This window comes from Gavialis gangeticus, unplaced genomic scaffold (assembly GCF_001723915.1).
Source record: "Gavialis gangeticus isolate Ggan-Ray unplaced genomic scaffold, GavGan_comp1, whole genome shotgun sequence".
In the NCBI taxonomy this organism is placed as follows: Eukaryota; Metazoa; Chordata; order Crocodylia; family Gavialidae; genus Gavialis; species Gavialis gangeticus.
In genome coordinates, this window is record NW_017729022.1 from 126,970,056 (window position 1) to 126,982,388 (window position 12,333).

General features: G+C 44.6%; 1 protein-coding gene across 1 annotated transcript in view; it reads left to right on the top strand.

Moving 5' to 3' along the window:
• Positions 1 to 11,329, top strand: part of OVOL2 (ovo like zinc finger 2) — a gene marked incomplete at its 5' end in the record, with an annotated part of 21,831 nt that extends 10,502 nt beyond the window's left edge. Inside the window, 2 exons of the mRNA XM_019515876.1 lie at positions 3,079 to 3,268; positions 8,952 to 11,329. Coding sequence (XP_019371421.1) covers positions 3,079 to 3,268; positions 8,952 to 9,262 — 501 coding nt within the window. The remainder of the gene's footprint in view (positions 1 to 3,078; positions 3,269 to 8,951) is intronic.
• Between the last annotated feature and the right edge of the window lie 1,004 nt (positions 11,330 to 12,333).

Below are 12,333 nucleotides of genomic sequence, written 5' to 3' on the forward strand. Positions count from 1 at the left end.
GTAGACAGACACACCTAAGATAGCTTTTGTGTAGCTAGTTTGATGCCAGTAGAGGGGGCAGGACAGGCTTCAGTGTGTGCTCATTGCCTGAGCACATATCCAGGGTCTGGATGGGCTTGTACAAGTCTCTGAGCAACCTGTGCTGCTGTGTTTCATTACTGTTCACTACACTACAGTTCAGTACAGCAGAGCTCGCTGGATTAGAGCTAACACTGCTTCATCTGAACAGGCTGTGATTGCACCTCCAGTTATGATGTGTAGACAAAGCCTTCTTTAAGCTGGTGCAGCTATTTTGTGGTGACAGGGCCTTAGGTCCTGATTTAGGAAAAAGCCTGAGTGCGCAGCTAAGTGTGTGCATTGTCCCATCTGAGCTAATGGGCTTGCTCAAAGGCTTAAAAAAAGCACGTGCTTCAAATGTTCTGATGGATTAAAGCCTAAAGTCTTTGGAGCGTAGTCATTTTTCCTCAAAACCACAAGTTTCTGTTGTCCCAGTTTATGACTCACATGACTAGTTCTCTCTCATCCTGTGGAAACACCTACGGGAAGCTGTCTCAGATTGTTCCGTGTCTGTTTATGAGCCATGATTTCTGCCCTCATGCATCCAAAAGTCTCAGGAGATCTGGGGGCCTTGAGAGATTCGTCGGAGTCTGTCCCTGATTTGAAGGTGATGAAACTCCTAGGGTGTACCTTGTGGTGAGGCAGGGTGTGGAATGATTAATTTCCTATATTTTCCTTCTCCAGCCCTGTGTAGTGATGTCTGTTTGTCTTCCAGCACAGAAGAAAAACGCATTAGCATGTAGATAAGATAGCTGGTTTCTACTCCTAAATAGCACACACAGGCACTTTGAGTGTAGGAAGTCCCACATCAAGATCCTTTACCAACTTTAGAAATCCCATCCTGTCACTCCTCTTGCATATGTGCTAGCACAAGAATTCAAACTTCATATCATACTCTTAACTCTGACCACCACCCCTGCAAATTCAGCATTTCAGTTTATTCCATGGAGAAATAGTTATAGGTCAGCAAAATGTTTTAGGCTTCTTCAGCAGAACTTTCCAGTCGTATAAATCACATTCTTACAATCTATACAAAAAGGTCAAATGCTTATCTCATACATTGTTGTAGTTCTGTTGATTTAAGTGGGACTAAGCTGATTTACACTCTCTGAAGATCTGGCCTGAGTCCTTGTGGAACAAGCTATATCCACATGTATTCACATAAAACGCAATTCCACTAACTGCAACAACTCTCAGACTCAAATCACTGTAATGCCTTTTAGTGGCATCACAGCATTTTTCAAGATTTAATTTTTTTAATTTGTGTTTTTAACAGCAAACCCTTAGGCAAAGGATGGAATAAGTAGAAGGCTAACCAGGGAGCATTAGATGCTTAGTCAAAATGTCCTCCTAAACTATGCTGGGGTAGATGAAACCAGATATGGTAACATAGTATTTTTTCCAGTTCCACATTGTGATTTTAGTAATGGAAGTAGCAGAGAAAGAAATGGGATACAGGGATATTTGGTTGTGTTTTCATGCAAAGTGATGTGTGCATTGCCCTATCTAATGTATTAGGAGACAAGCTATGGCCATGTGGGCAAGGCATCAGAAAGTGACCAGGCAATGGTTAGAGGTCTAAGAAACCTGACTTACAATGAAAGGTTGGAAGAATTGGAGAAGAGAAGACTGTGGAGGGATTTTGATTACAGTCTTCAAATACCTTAAGGGTGGTTATAAAAAACATGGCGATAGACTATTTTTTGTGGGCACAGGGGACATGACAAGAAGTAATGGTTTTAAATTACAACAGGAAAAATTTAGATTGGATTTTAGGAAGAACTTTTTGACTCTGAGAGTGGTTCAGCACCAGAACAGATTCCCTAGAGAGGCAGTGGAATCTCTAGTTCAAGAAGGTTTCAAGAGCAGGTTATGTGAACATGTGGCAATAATGATCTTGCCTTGACCCAGGGGTTGGACTAGCTGACCAGCGGATTGGACTGTATAACCTCTTGATATTCTTTTCAGGCTTGTTTTTCTGTGGTTCTGTGCAAACTCCAGTGAGGCTGTGTGAGGGTGCCGGGGTCTGTCACCAATCACTCAGTAGTAGCAGAAGCCTATGTCTAAGGGTGTATCCAGGGAGAGTGCAGTGGTGAATTTGCACCCCTGTGCCCCCACCTTTGATTACTGCTCCACCCAAACTTTAAAACCAACTCCCTGGAAAGTCCAGCAGCATTTCTATCCAGCCACTACTGAGAGTGCCAATTGACTTCATGACTCATTACAAACTACCTGATTCCTGCTAATCTTTCTCCACTCCACAGATGTTAACAACCTTCTATCTTTTTTAACGGTTTTGATGTTTCACTCTTCAAACTATCCTTTCTTCTGCAGTGTTGCTGTCTGTTAACCATTCCTGGTAATGTCTCTTCTGTTTCACAGCCTTGCAGACTGTTTTTAGCAGTAGCTAAAAACTTCAAATCAGGTGTGTTAATATTAATTTTGGTGTAAAAATGAAATGATTGACAGTGAAGTATTGGAGACACTGCCAAGGTGCTCAAGAAGGGTAGATTTTGTTTTATGAATCTGAGTATGAGGTGTACATTTAACTATAATAACTATATGACTAATGACACAGTATCTTTTGACTATTTTAACTGTTTTTTACTTAGTTATGGGTTTTTTTTTAACTTAATATATAGTCCAGCAAAGTAGTGCACATTCTGATAGTTATATTTGTTTTTGCTTTGACCTGAAACTGAATAACATAATTAACACATTAATAACCCTCCTAGTTTTTCATTTAAATGGAGAAAGAATGTGTGCTATGGTATATGTTATGATGTGCCACACCATCAGCACCCCCTACTTTTTCAAAATCCTAGATCTGCTCACACACATGTCCAGTTTGTGCCAGCTGTCATCAGAGCCTCTGCCTGAGTGTTTCAACCCCTTGATGGCTTTTGTCACGGGTATACTCCAGCCATACAGAGATTTCTCCCGTGGTTTTTTTGTTTGTTTCACTGCTACTTGTCTTGCCTGGACATACTGACCCCTGCTTTTTTTCCCCTCACCTCCCAGTTCACCACCGGGACCTGCAGCGAGGCCACAATGCACAATTGTGAACTGTGTGGCAAAGGCTTCCGCCTGCAGCGCATGCTCAACCGCCATGTGAAGTGCCACAGCCAGGTGAAGAGGCACCTGTGCACCTTCTGTGGGAAGGGCTTCAACGACACCTTTGACCTGAAGAGACATGTGCGGACCCACACAGGTGAGCAGGGCTGGGCTTGTAATGCATGGATGTGCTCTGCCCCCTAGAGGTCACACAGAGCAGTGCTTCAGTGAACCCTCAGCCTGAGTTATTTTATATAACCCTGAGCCCACAGAGCTATCTGACTGGGGAGTCACTCCACTTAGGCTTCATGGAAATTGCACCAATTCAGAGTTCCTGCAGATTTAGGTATAGCTCTTAAAATGAGATTTTTTTTTTTAATCAGTGTAGGGGGCTGCTGTGAAATTTATATTCTCTGTCAATAAGGAACATGATTAAGCTAAACCGAACTGAAACAAGGGTCTCCACACAAAAGTGTCTGCCTGTTGAAACAAATTAGTGAAAGTACATATAGCCTATAGCTTTTAAACCTTTACATGGATGCTCTTGTACAAAACGGAGGCAACTGATTTAATTCAAATCAGTATTATCCACTCCTAAATCAATCCACTGAGGAGTATTCCCTGGAAAGCTGATTGCTTTATATCAGTGCAGTCTAATTACTCAGCTCAGTATTTGTGAGGGGTTGAAGTCTCAGTTTTCATTATCTCCATGTCTGCTATTCTCAGGTTAGTCACCTGCATTCTGTAACATAGGGAACCAACTAAAAGCCTCGCTTGCAGGCTTCTAGCATGTGGTCCAGGACTTGAGCGCTCAGGATATGCTGATTTTTTTTCTAAGAGTTTCAAACATGAGCTTTTAGAAAATCCCACTTTAAGATAAGTGGGATTGCACTGGAACTTGTTTGTTTGTTCACAGTGAATGCAGAATAATTACCCAGGTACCTACTGGGTATACAGTAGCTGTGTGATCTGCTTAGCAGTCACTCCTATGTAGATGCTGGCATCTCTTTTGTAGAGAAAGCACTGGCCAGGAGTTGTATCTTCTGGTGTGTTTGAAAAGCATCTTTGGGTTTTTAATGTGTACATGGCAAGCTGTCAGAATGAACTCCAGGGAACACCACTGAGGGTATGTCTGTGCTCCAGACTGAGATGCTGAGCTTAGCTTTAAACAAGTTATGGTAGGTATGTCCACATCCTACCATAGTCTGCAGGGTAGGGTTATCCTTCAAGACACACTTGCAGGTCCAGTTTGACTCAAAGTTTAGATTTTGTGACAAATAAGGATTTTATTTAAAAAGGGGGGGGTGGTATAAAGAGTTAAAAATTTTGCATGTGGAATAGAAGTTGACATCCCAATGGAAACTACTGTTTCCCAACATAATTGCTGCCCTGCAGCATTTGCCACCACATGATAGGAAGTGAGACTGTGGAGTTAAACTGGTCAGTCCATTTCCATTGCTGGGGCTGAGTCAATCTCATAAATCTGCCTCTCACTATAACAGTGATTCCCAAAGGAGGTGCCAGGGCACATTAGTGTGCTGTGAGTGATAGAAGCATACCACAGGATACCCCTGTGTGAGAAGATAAACACTCTCCTCCCCCATCCCACATCCTGTGCTGGCCCTAGATACTGCAACAGTATACCTGCAGCTGCTCCTTTGGAGACTGCCACCACCAGTGCTGCCTTTTCCCACCCTTCCCTCACACCCAGGAAGCTCGTGTGCCCATCTCCCACCATGCTCTGCACCCCAGCTTGTGCTGTCCACTCCTCCCACACTCTTGGGGCCAGCAGAAGATGCTGTGAGAGTGGTCGCTGGCTTGTGAGACCCTGCAGGAGCAGCCTCGGCAGTGGGGGTTCCCCATGCCCCCCTGAGGTACAGACTAGGGGTCAGGAGGAGCTGACAATGGAAAGAGCAGGGCATAGCAGGGTGAGGTCCTTAAGCGCCACCAGTTAGGTCAGTGGTTCTCAACTTTTTTAGCCTTAGGGCCCCCTCCACATCTTTTCTGAGTGTAGATCTATCTCAGTGATTTTAATCTGGGGTGCTATAAAATTCAGAAAAGTTACTGCATTTATCTGAATGTGAGACAACTTCAAATTTAAGATGAACCCGCTTAATGGTGATATTTTATAGATGGACAATTTTAAGTTTGTTATAACTGTCCATGTATAGCATCTCCTTCAGGGGTGGGCAAAATATGGCCTGTGGGCTGTATCTGGCCCGCCAGTTGATTCTATCTGGCCAGCAGCTGCCCCTGCAGCACTCTCTGCCCTCCTTCCTCCCCCATATGGGAGGCGCTGGCTGGCTGAGGTAAGGGTGATGTATGGATTGGGACTGGGGCACGGCTCCCCTGGGACTGAGTCGCATAAGTGGGCCAACATCAGCACCAACTTTCATGGGTTCAGCACCACGCAGGCCCCAAATTATTGACTGTGGTAGAGCTGGGTGGGGGCAGTCACGTGCACCACTCAGTTCCTTTTATTTTTATTTTTTGGTCCACGGTTAGGGGTTGCAGTATACGTGGCTGTGGCCTGACGCTGCATGAGACTGTGGGGAGTGGAAATGAACTGGATTGCAGGTGGGCGGCAGGAGGCATGGTGCTTGTTTACCATGGCAAACTCTTTTGACTTCTCTCGGGCCTTGCTGAGCTAAGCTAAGCTGAGTTGGGGGTGGGTTCTTAGCAGCAGTGGCTGCTCCTTGGCCACTTACTCACCTGCACCAGTTTGCATATTCGCTCACAGGCCGGGGTGGCCCTGGCTGTCCTACTGCCCTCCCCCCTGCCTCAGGCATGATATCCCACTCAGGTATAGTGCCCCCCTGCTACAGCCCCTCCTGTGAAGGCAGGGAGAGGCCATCTGAGGGAGCTCTGGCAGTAAGCAAGCTGCTTTGCTCCCCACTGCCCTTCTCCAGCTGTGTGATAGTGAAGCTGCCTCTCAGCCTGGCCTTAGGATTTCCACTCCTCCAACCCCAGCTTGTCCTGGCCAGCCCCAATCCTCACATCCTGCCCCCCCCAAGGCCTCCCCCGGCTGTGCTTTGTGGCTGGGCTTCACTACCCTTGCTGTCCTTCTTCTGTCCTTGCCTGGATTTCGTCCTCTTTCCATCTCTTTGTTCTGATGCTTTTCTGACTTAGAGTGACCACCCATCCTTAATTAGGAGGGACAGTCCCGAAATGTAAACATCAAGTCCCAGTCCTGGGCTGAATGACCCTGGGACAGTATTTATCCCAGATTCCCTGTGACACAGTCAAACCATAGCAACTCTCTTCCCAGTATCATGTGCAGGGATCGGGGTTTTCCGTTTGTTGCAGAAAAACACAGCTTTTCCCCTTTAAGGAGAAAAATGCAGGAAATGGTGGGTTTCCCCTTGCAGGCTGGCAGCAGGGCTGCTTGGGCCTGTGGGGAGTGGGATGCAAGGTATGCCATGTGCATGTGTGCATGTGCACACCTGCACTTAGCCAGGAATACAGCCAAGCAGCAGTGGAAGACAGTTCTCCCAGCTGCCTGCAGGTAAGTCTGGGGGTGGGGAGGAAGAGGGCAGACTGAGGCAGCCATGGTGAGGGAGGGAGTGGGGCAAGGTTGGTTGCTGGGGCTAGGGGCATTGCCAAGCTACAGCAGTGCTTGGGGCTGGGGTGGGAATGCACAGCTGTGTGGCCTGGCCAGGAAGCAGGAGGGAGCCATAGGGAGCTTATCCAGGGCACGGCAGGGGGGCTGGTTCCCTAGTGCTGTATGAAGACATGTGGGGGGCACATGCCCCCCAGATTTGTGCACAGGGTGGAGGTGGATGCAGGCTGCCCACTGCAGGCTCAGGGCTCCCTACCCTGCTGCCCTTCCCCTGGGACCTCTGCAGCCCAGTGGGCAGGGCCCAACCGAAGCAGGACAGAGAGGCTAGGCTCAGTGTTCCACTTCTGCATTTGAAAAGGTGGTCACCCTACTCTGACCATGTTACATTTCACCCACTCCTTCTCTTTTCCTCCTTCAAGGACATGAAGGCTCTGTTAATTTTATTAATACCATTAATTAAATAATTACTTAAATTAATATTTGTTTAATTAATTAATCCACCATTAACTTTATGTGTGTGGCCCTCAACAGCTCACCAAAATTCATTAAGTGGCCCTCCAGCCCAACCTTGATCTAATTAGTGGCAGGTTGTCTTAAACTTGTTCCCCCCAAAAGCTGTGGCAGGGAAAGCAGCAGTGGAGGAGGGAGGCCAGACCCCTGGTCCTTGCCCCTAACCCTTTGCCCCCCTGTGCCTGTTCCTCCCCACCCCCTTCCAACCTACCTCCTGCACTCCCTTCCTTCTTTGCCCCGCTTTCTGCTTCTCTGCTTGCTCTAGCTCTGGGATAGACAGTGGCTGCATTGCCCAGCCAGGAAGAAAGAGCAACAGGAACTCTGGGCCCAGCCTGGTTGGGGATGGAGCCAGAGTAGAAGGAAAGTTGTATGGGGTGAAGGCAAGCTGGGATGGGTCAGGCACTTGGCAGGGGGGCAGGCTGTGTTGTCTTCCCTCAAGCTGCACAGGCATGTCTCCCCCATGCTCATTCTCCCTCCCCACTGTATGGCCTACCAAAAGGACCCCCAGCAGCGTAAGTGACTGGTAGGGGGGCATCTTCCCCCCCTGACAGGGCCATCCGCACCCTTGCCAGCAGCTTTTGTGGGTGCTCACCAGCCCCGTCCCTGCCACCTCCAGTGGTTTCTGCAAGTGCAGACTCAGGAGGCACCAGTTGCCCATGCCCAGCAGTGAATTTCCTTTTCCACTGCAGGAGCCACCTCAGCCTGGAGTGCGTGGCAGCTCAGCTCTGGCTTTGTCTCCAAGCCTGGTACTGAAGCCAGAGTTGAACCGCCGCTTGCTCTGGGCCAGTATTCAAATCAAAGATGAGGCATTCCTCCCCCATGTCATTTGGAGAAAAAAAAGTTTGTCCTGAATTTGAGTAAATACATTATGAAGCTATTTTTAACAGTACATCTAGGCACTGGTATGAATTCCTCTGGCAGGGGTATGGCATATGCTATATGTTTTGAATCTATCTATCTATCTATCTATGCACACAGCTTTTTAAATGTAAGAGTGAAGTGTGCTGCCAATTTTAATTCAGAAAAATGTGTACCCCAGGTATCAAAAGTTTGGGGAACAGCGCACTATCACTGAATTTGTCTCCCACCATAATCAGGGAAAAGCAAATTCAGTGCAGAAATACTTTAAACTTTGAAGTAGGGTTGGAGTGTTGTTGTAGTTGTGATGGTCCAGAAAAGGTATGAGGGGCAAAACCGTTGCTTCCTTTTAATTTAAAATACTGTTTACAAAAGAGGTAAATTTTATCTGCTCTGTTCATGATTCTAAATAGGTTCCTGTGGATTCCCAGTGGGTTTAATGGGAATTGTATAAGCATATTACAAACATATACATCTTGGTTCAGAAACAGAGTTTTGTTGACAACAGTTGCTTAATTGCTGGCTTAATTGAACAAACCCAGTTTTCACCTAGTTTTTACTTCTCTTGAGAAGATACAGTTGAAGATCCTTCTACTCCAGGCTCAGGATGTCTGAGACTCAGTTAAGAGGTGAACAATGTAAATTAGCATAAATAAATGATGAGGCTGCAAAGCATTGATAAGAATGTGGGGAGTGGGGGAGGGCAATTCACACCTCTTCCTTTTCCTGTCTGCCTGCTGGTTGGCTGGCTGAACCTTAATCAGGCCTTGGTTTTGCTCACACTTACTTCTTTTGAAAGCCCTGGGGTTTCAGTGTTTCTGTAGGGCAGGGACTGCCTGGTGCTCTGTATTTGGGCATCAGTGGAACCCAGTTCCTGGTTAACTCAGTAATAAAGCATCTTCTGATCTCATAGGAATTCGTCCTTACAAATGTGAGATTTGCAACAAAGCCTTCACCCAGCGCTGCTCCCTGGAGTCCCACCTCAAAAAGATCCACGGTGTGCAGCAGCAGTATGCCTACAAGCAGCGACGAGACAAGCTCTATGTCTGTGAAGACTGCGGTTACACGGGCCCAACACAGGAGGACTTGTACCTGCATGTCAGTAATGTCCACCCCAGCAGTGCTTTCCTGAAGAAGACCTCAAAAAAGCTGGCTGCTGCCATTCAAAACAAACTGACCTGTGTCCTGCAGAGAAGCACAAAAGAAGATGAAAAAGACCAATGAAACAGTGGATTACCTTGGTCACACACCATGAAGTTTACACTTAGGACATGTTTAATAGTTTTGAAAGGAATCTGTTTTAACCAACCTTGATGCCTTTTTTGTTGGAGGCTGACGACATGGCTTCGAGCCTTTGTGTGAAAGATGTGACCTTGCCATGATGCATATGTCCAGGTTTTTTCTTCTTTAATGTGACAAAATGGGAAACTTTAGGGAGGTGGTGTTTCCCAGAGGATGGAGCACTAGGCCGGCACTCAGGACACCTGGCTTGTATTCTTTGCTCTGCCATTGGCTTGTTGAGTGGCCTTCATACATCATCTCACCACTCCGTCCCTCAGTTTCCCCATCTGTATCATGCAAATAGTGCTCTTTGTCTCCTTCATCACCCTCTTTGAAGACTTTGGATGGAAAATACCACATAAGAGTTTGGTGTTCTTGTCAAGAGGGAAATTGCATTGAGATGGTGTTATGGATGACAGCACATATCAGGAAGTTAAGAACTGCACAGACTCTGTAGCACAAACCAAGCAATAAATATAAATCATAGTTAAGGTTGTTAGGGCATGTGGTTTCAGGTTGGCAGAAAGATCATTAAAGACATGTGAGATTTTTTTTTCACAATCTTTTCTACTTAATGTCAATGCACCAGTTATGGGGGTGTGCATGGAGAAAAGTGCATTTCTTACTTATTTAATATATTTAGATTTTTTTTTTAAGATCATGTTTGTTGCCAATGTTCCTGGATATGTAATGCTTGGTTTGGGGACGATTGCTGCATCCCAGAAATGACTTTTTTTTACCTTGAAGTTATTAAGATTGCATTTTCAGCCTTTGCTCCATTGTAATGTAGGTTTTTGGTTATTTTTCATCTGGGAATTTTTCCTGTTTCTTTAAAAAAATGTTCATAAATGACTACTGATAAATGACACTCCTTGTAACATTTCTAATGATTTGGAGGTAGGCAGAATCTACCTCAAATCAGCTTTCAGTATACTGAACCATCCAAGACAGATTTACTAGTACAACAAAAGAAGTGCAAAGCAGCCCAAGAGAAGTAGCCAACTCAGATTGGTTGGCAGCAAAAATAAATAAATAAATAAATAAATTTAAATGGTATGGCTAGATCTAGACCAAAGTCCTGCAATTATCACTGGTTTACAGGTCTGGCAATGAGGCCTGTGTGGGAAGGAGAAAAGAGGCCAGTCTTGAAATTTCAGTGTGTCTTTACCTTAAGGCAGAGATACTCTGGGACTTCAAGTCTGGTTGGACCAAGACTGGCAGAGACAAGACTGGACTTCAAGACTGGTAGAGACACACTGGGACTTCAAAGGCTGACCCCACCCTACCCTTCCACTTCAGTTTCTCTGGCAGAGCTGGTGTTCAGTGGAGCTGAGACAGGAACACTGTATGGAGCCCTTCCAGCACCGATGCCCAAACTTGTACTCAGCCTGGGAACCTTTAAAGACCAAGTCATTCATCAGTGAAAACTCTGGACACAGTTCCATTCTTCCTTGATGCATCTCTTGAATCTTTGGCAGCAGAGAAGACAAGATACAGGTACTAAATATTTTAAAGGATTTCTTTTTAAATTAATGTATAAGTTAACTGATCTATGCATTTTCAGACTCATTTTGCACTCAAAAGGATGCTCTGTAAATTTAGGGACAACATGTATTTTGCATCACAAAGAGATTGAATACCTTTTTAGGGCAAAATGGAGCTCAACCTGAAATACAGGGTCAGGACCAGTGCCTCCACGATCATTAGTCTTAAAAATTATGCAAGATCCTGATTCTGTTCTGTAGAGAAAAAACATTTTCTTGATGTTTATTTGATTGCCTCAATCTTGTAGAGAGATCTTCTCAGGCTTTTTTTGGAGGGGAGCTCTAAGGTGTTTTTAAGCATTTTTTTTTTAATGAAGTGACTTGAGCAGAACTGGGGAATGTTTGGGGTCTTGGGACACTTAAAAACAAAAAGCTACTATGTAAAGAATTAGAAAATGTACTGTCCTGTGTAATAAGAAAGCTTCTGAGGAATATTTGAATAAATTGAATTCCATGTAAACAAGTATTGAAGTGAATGAGGGAACATTTGGGTTGTAAAACTTTTGACTGTAGATTAATACTCTGAAGTTTCATTGGTCCCTAACTGTGGCAGCATGATGATTCAGAGTTGAAAGCCTGCTGTAGGTTTTTAGCTTTGGTAAGAGCCACCACCAAATACCATTTATAATCAAGACTGTTCTTCTTTAGTAAGGTTAGTCTGTCTGCAAGCACATGAGCAAATATGCTTGGATAAATTCAATCCTTAAAAGGTTTGGTTCTTTCAAGTGGGCTAGCAAAACGAAACTAGTTGAATGTAATCATAATGTTACTGCTGCATAGCTAAGGGTATCCGGATGCAATTCAGGGCTTTCTGTTCATTGACACATCTGTAGGATGAGAAATGATGTCATCCACTTTAGGTGATGATAAACCATTTGGCCAAAAGATAGCAAAATTCTATTGCCAATTTTATTAAACTTTCTTGAAGATTTTATTGAAATTCTGTGACAAAGATTTAGTTCACCAAACTTGTGACTCCACATTAAATGCCTATAAATTAAAAGAGAAAAAAAAGACCATCAGACAATATTGAAGACTAGAAAGAGATTAGCTCTAGAAGGTTGGGAAACTCCCAGCATGGCTCTTCTGTGTCTCCTAACTGTACTTCACAGGAGTAATTCATAAAAACAACCCACAGCTGCATATAAGGGTAGCCTGGTAAAGGTAAACTGTAAAGAACACTTTAGCACATTTACTTTGAATCAAAGGGACATGAAATTTTTCAGACTGATAACATTTGTTATATAGTTTGAAGCATTTAGTCTGATTGTATGAGACAGACAAGTAAAGGTACTGGTAATGGGACGCAATGAAGTCCAAGTGCTGTCTTTGTCTCTAGTGGGTTATGGAATAGAGAAAGATCCCACACAATTTACTGATTCATTTGATGCGCCTGGCTGGGGGAGTATTTGGTTGATTGCACAATTTCACAATGATTGCACACTTAATTCATACAACACAATTTTATTT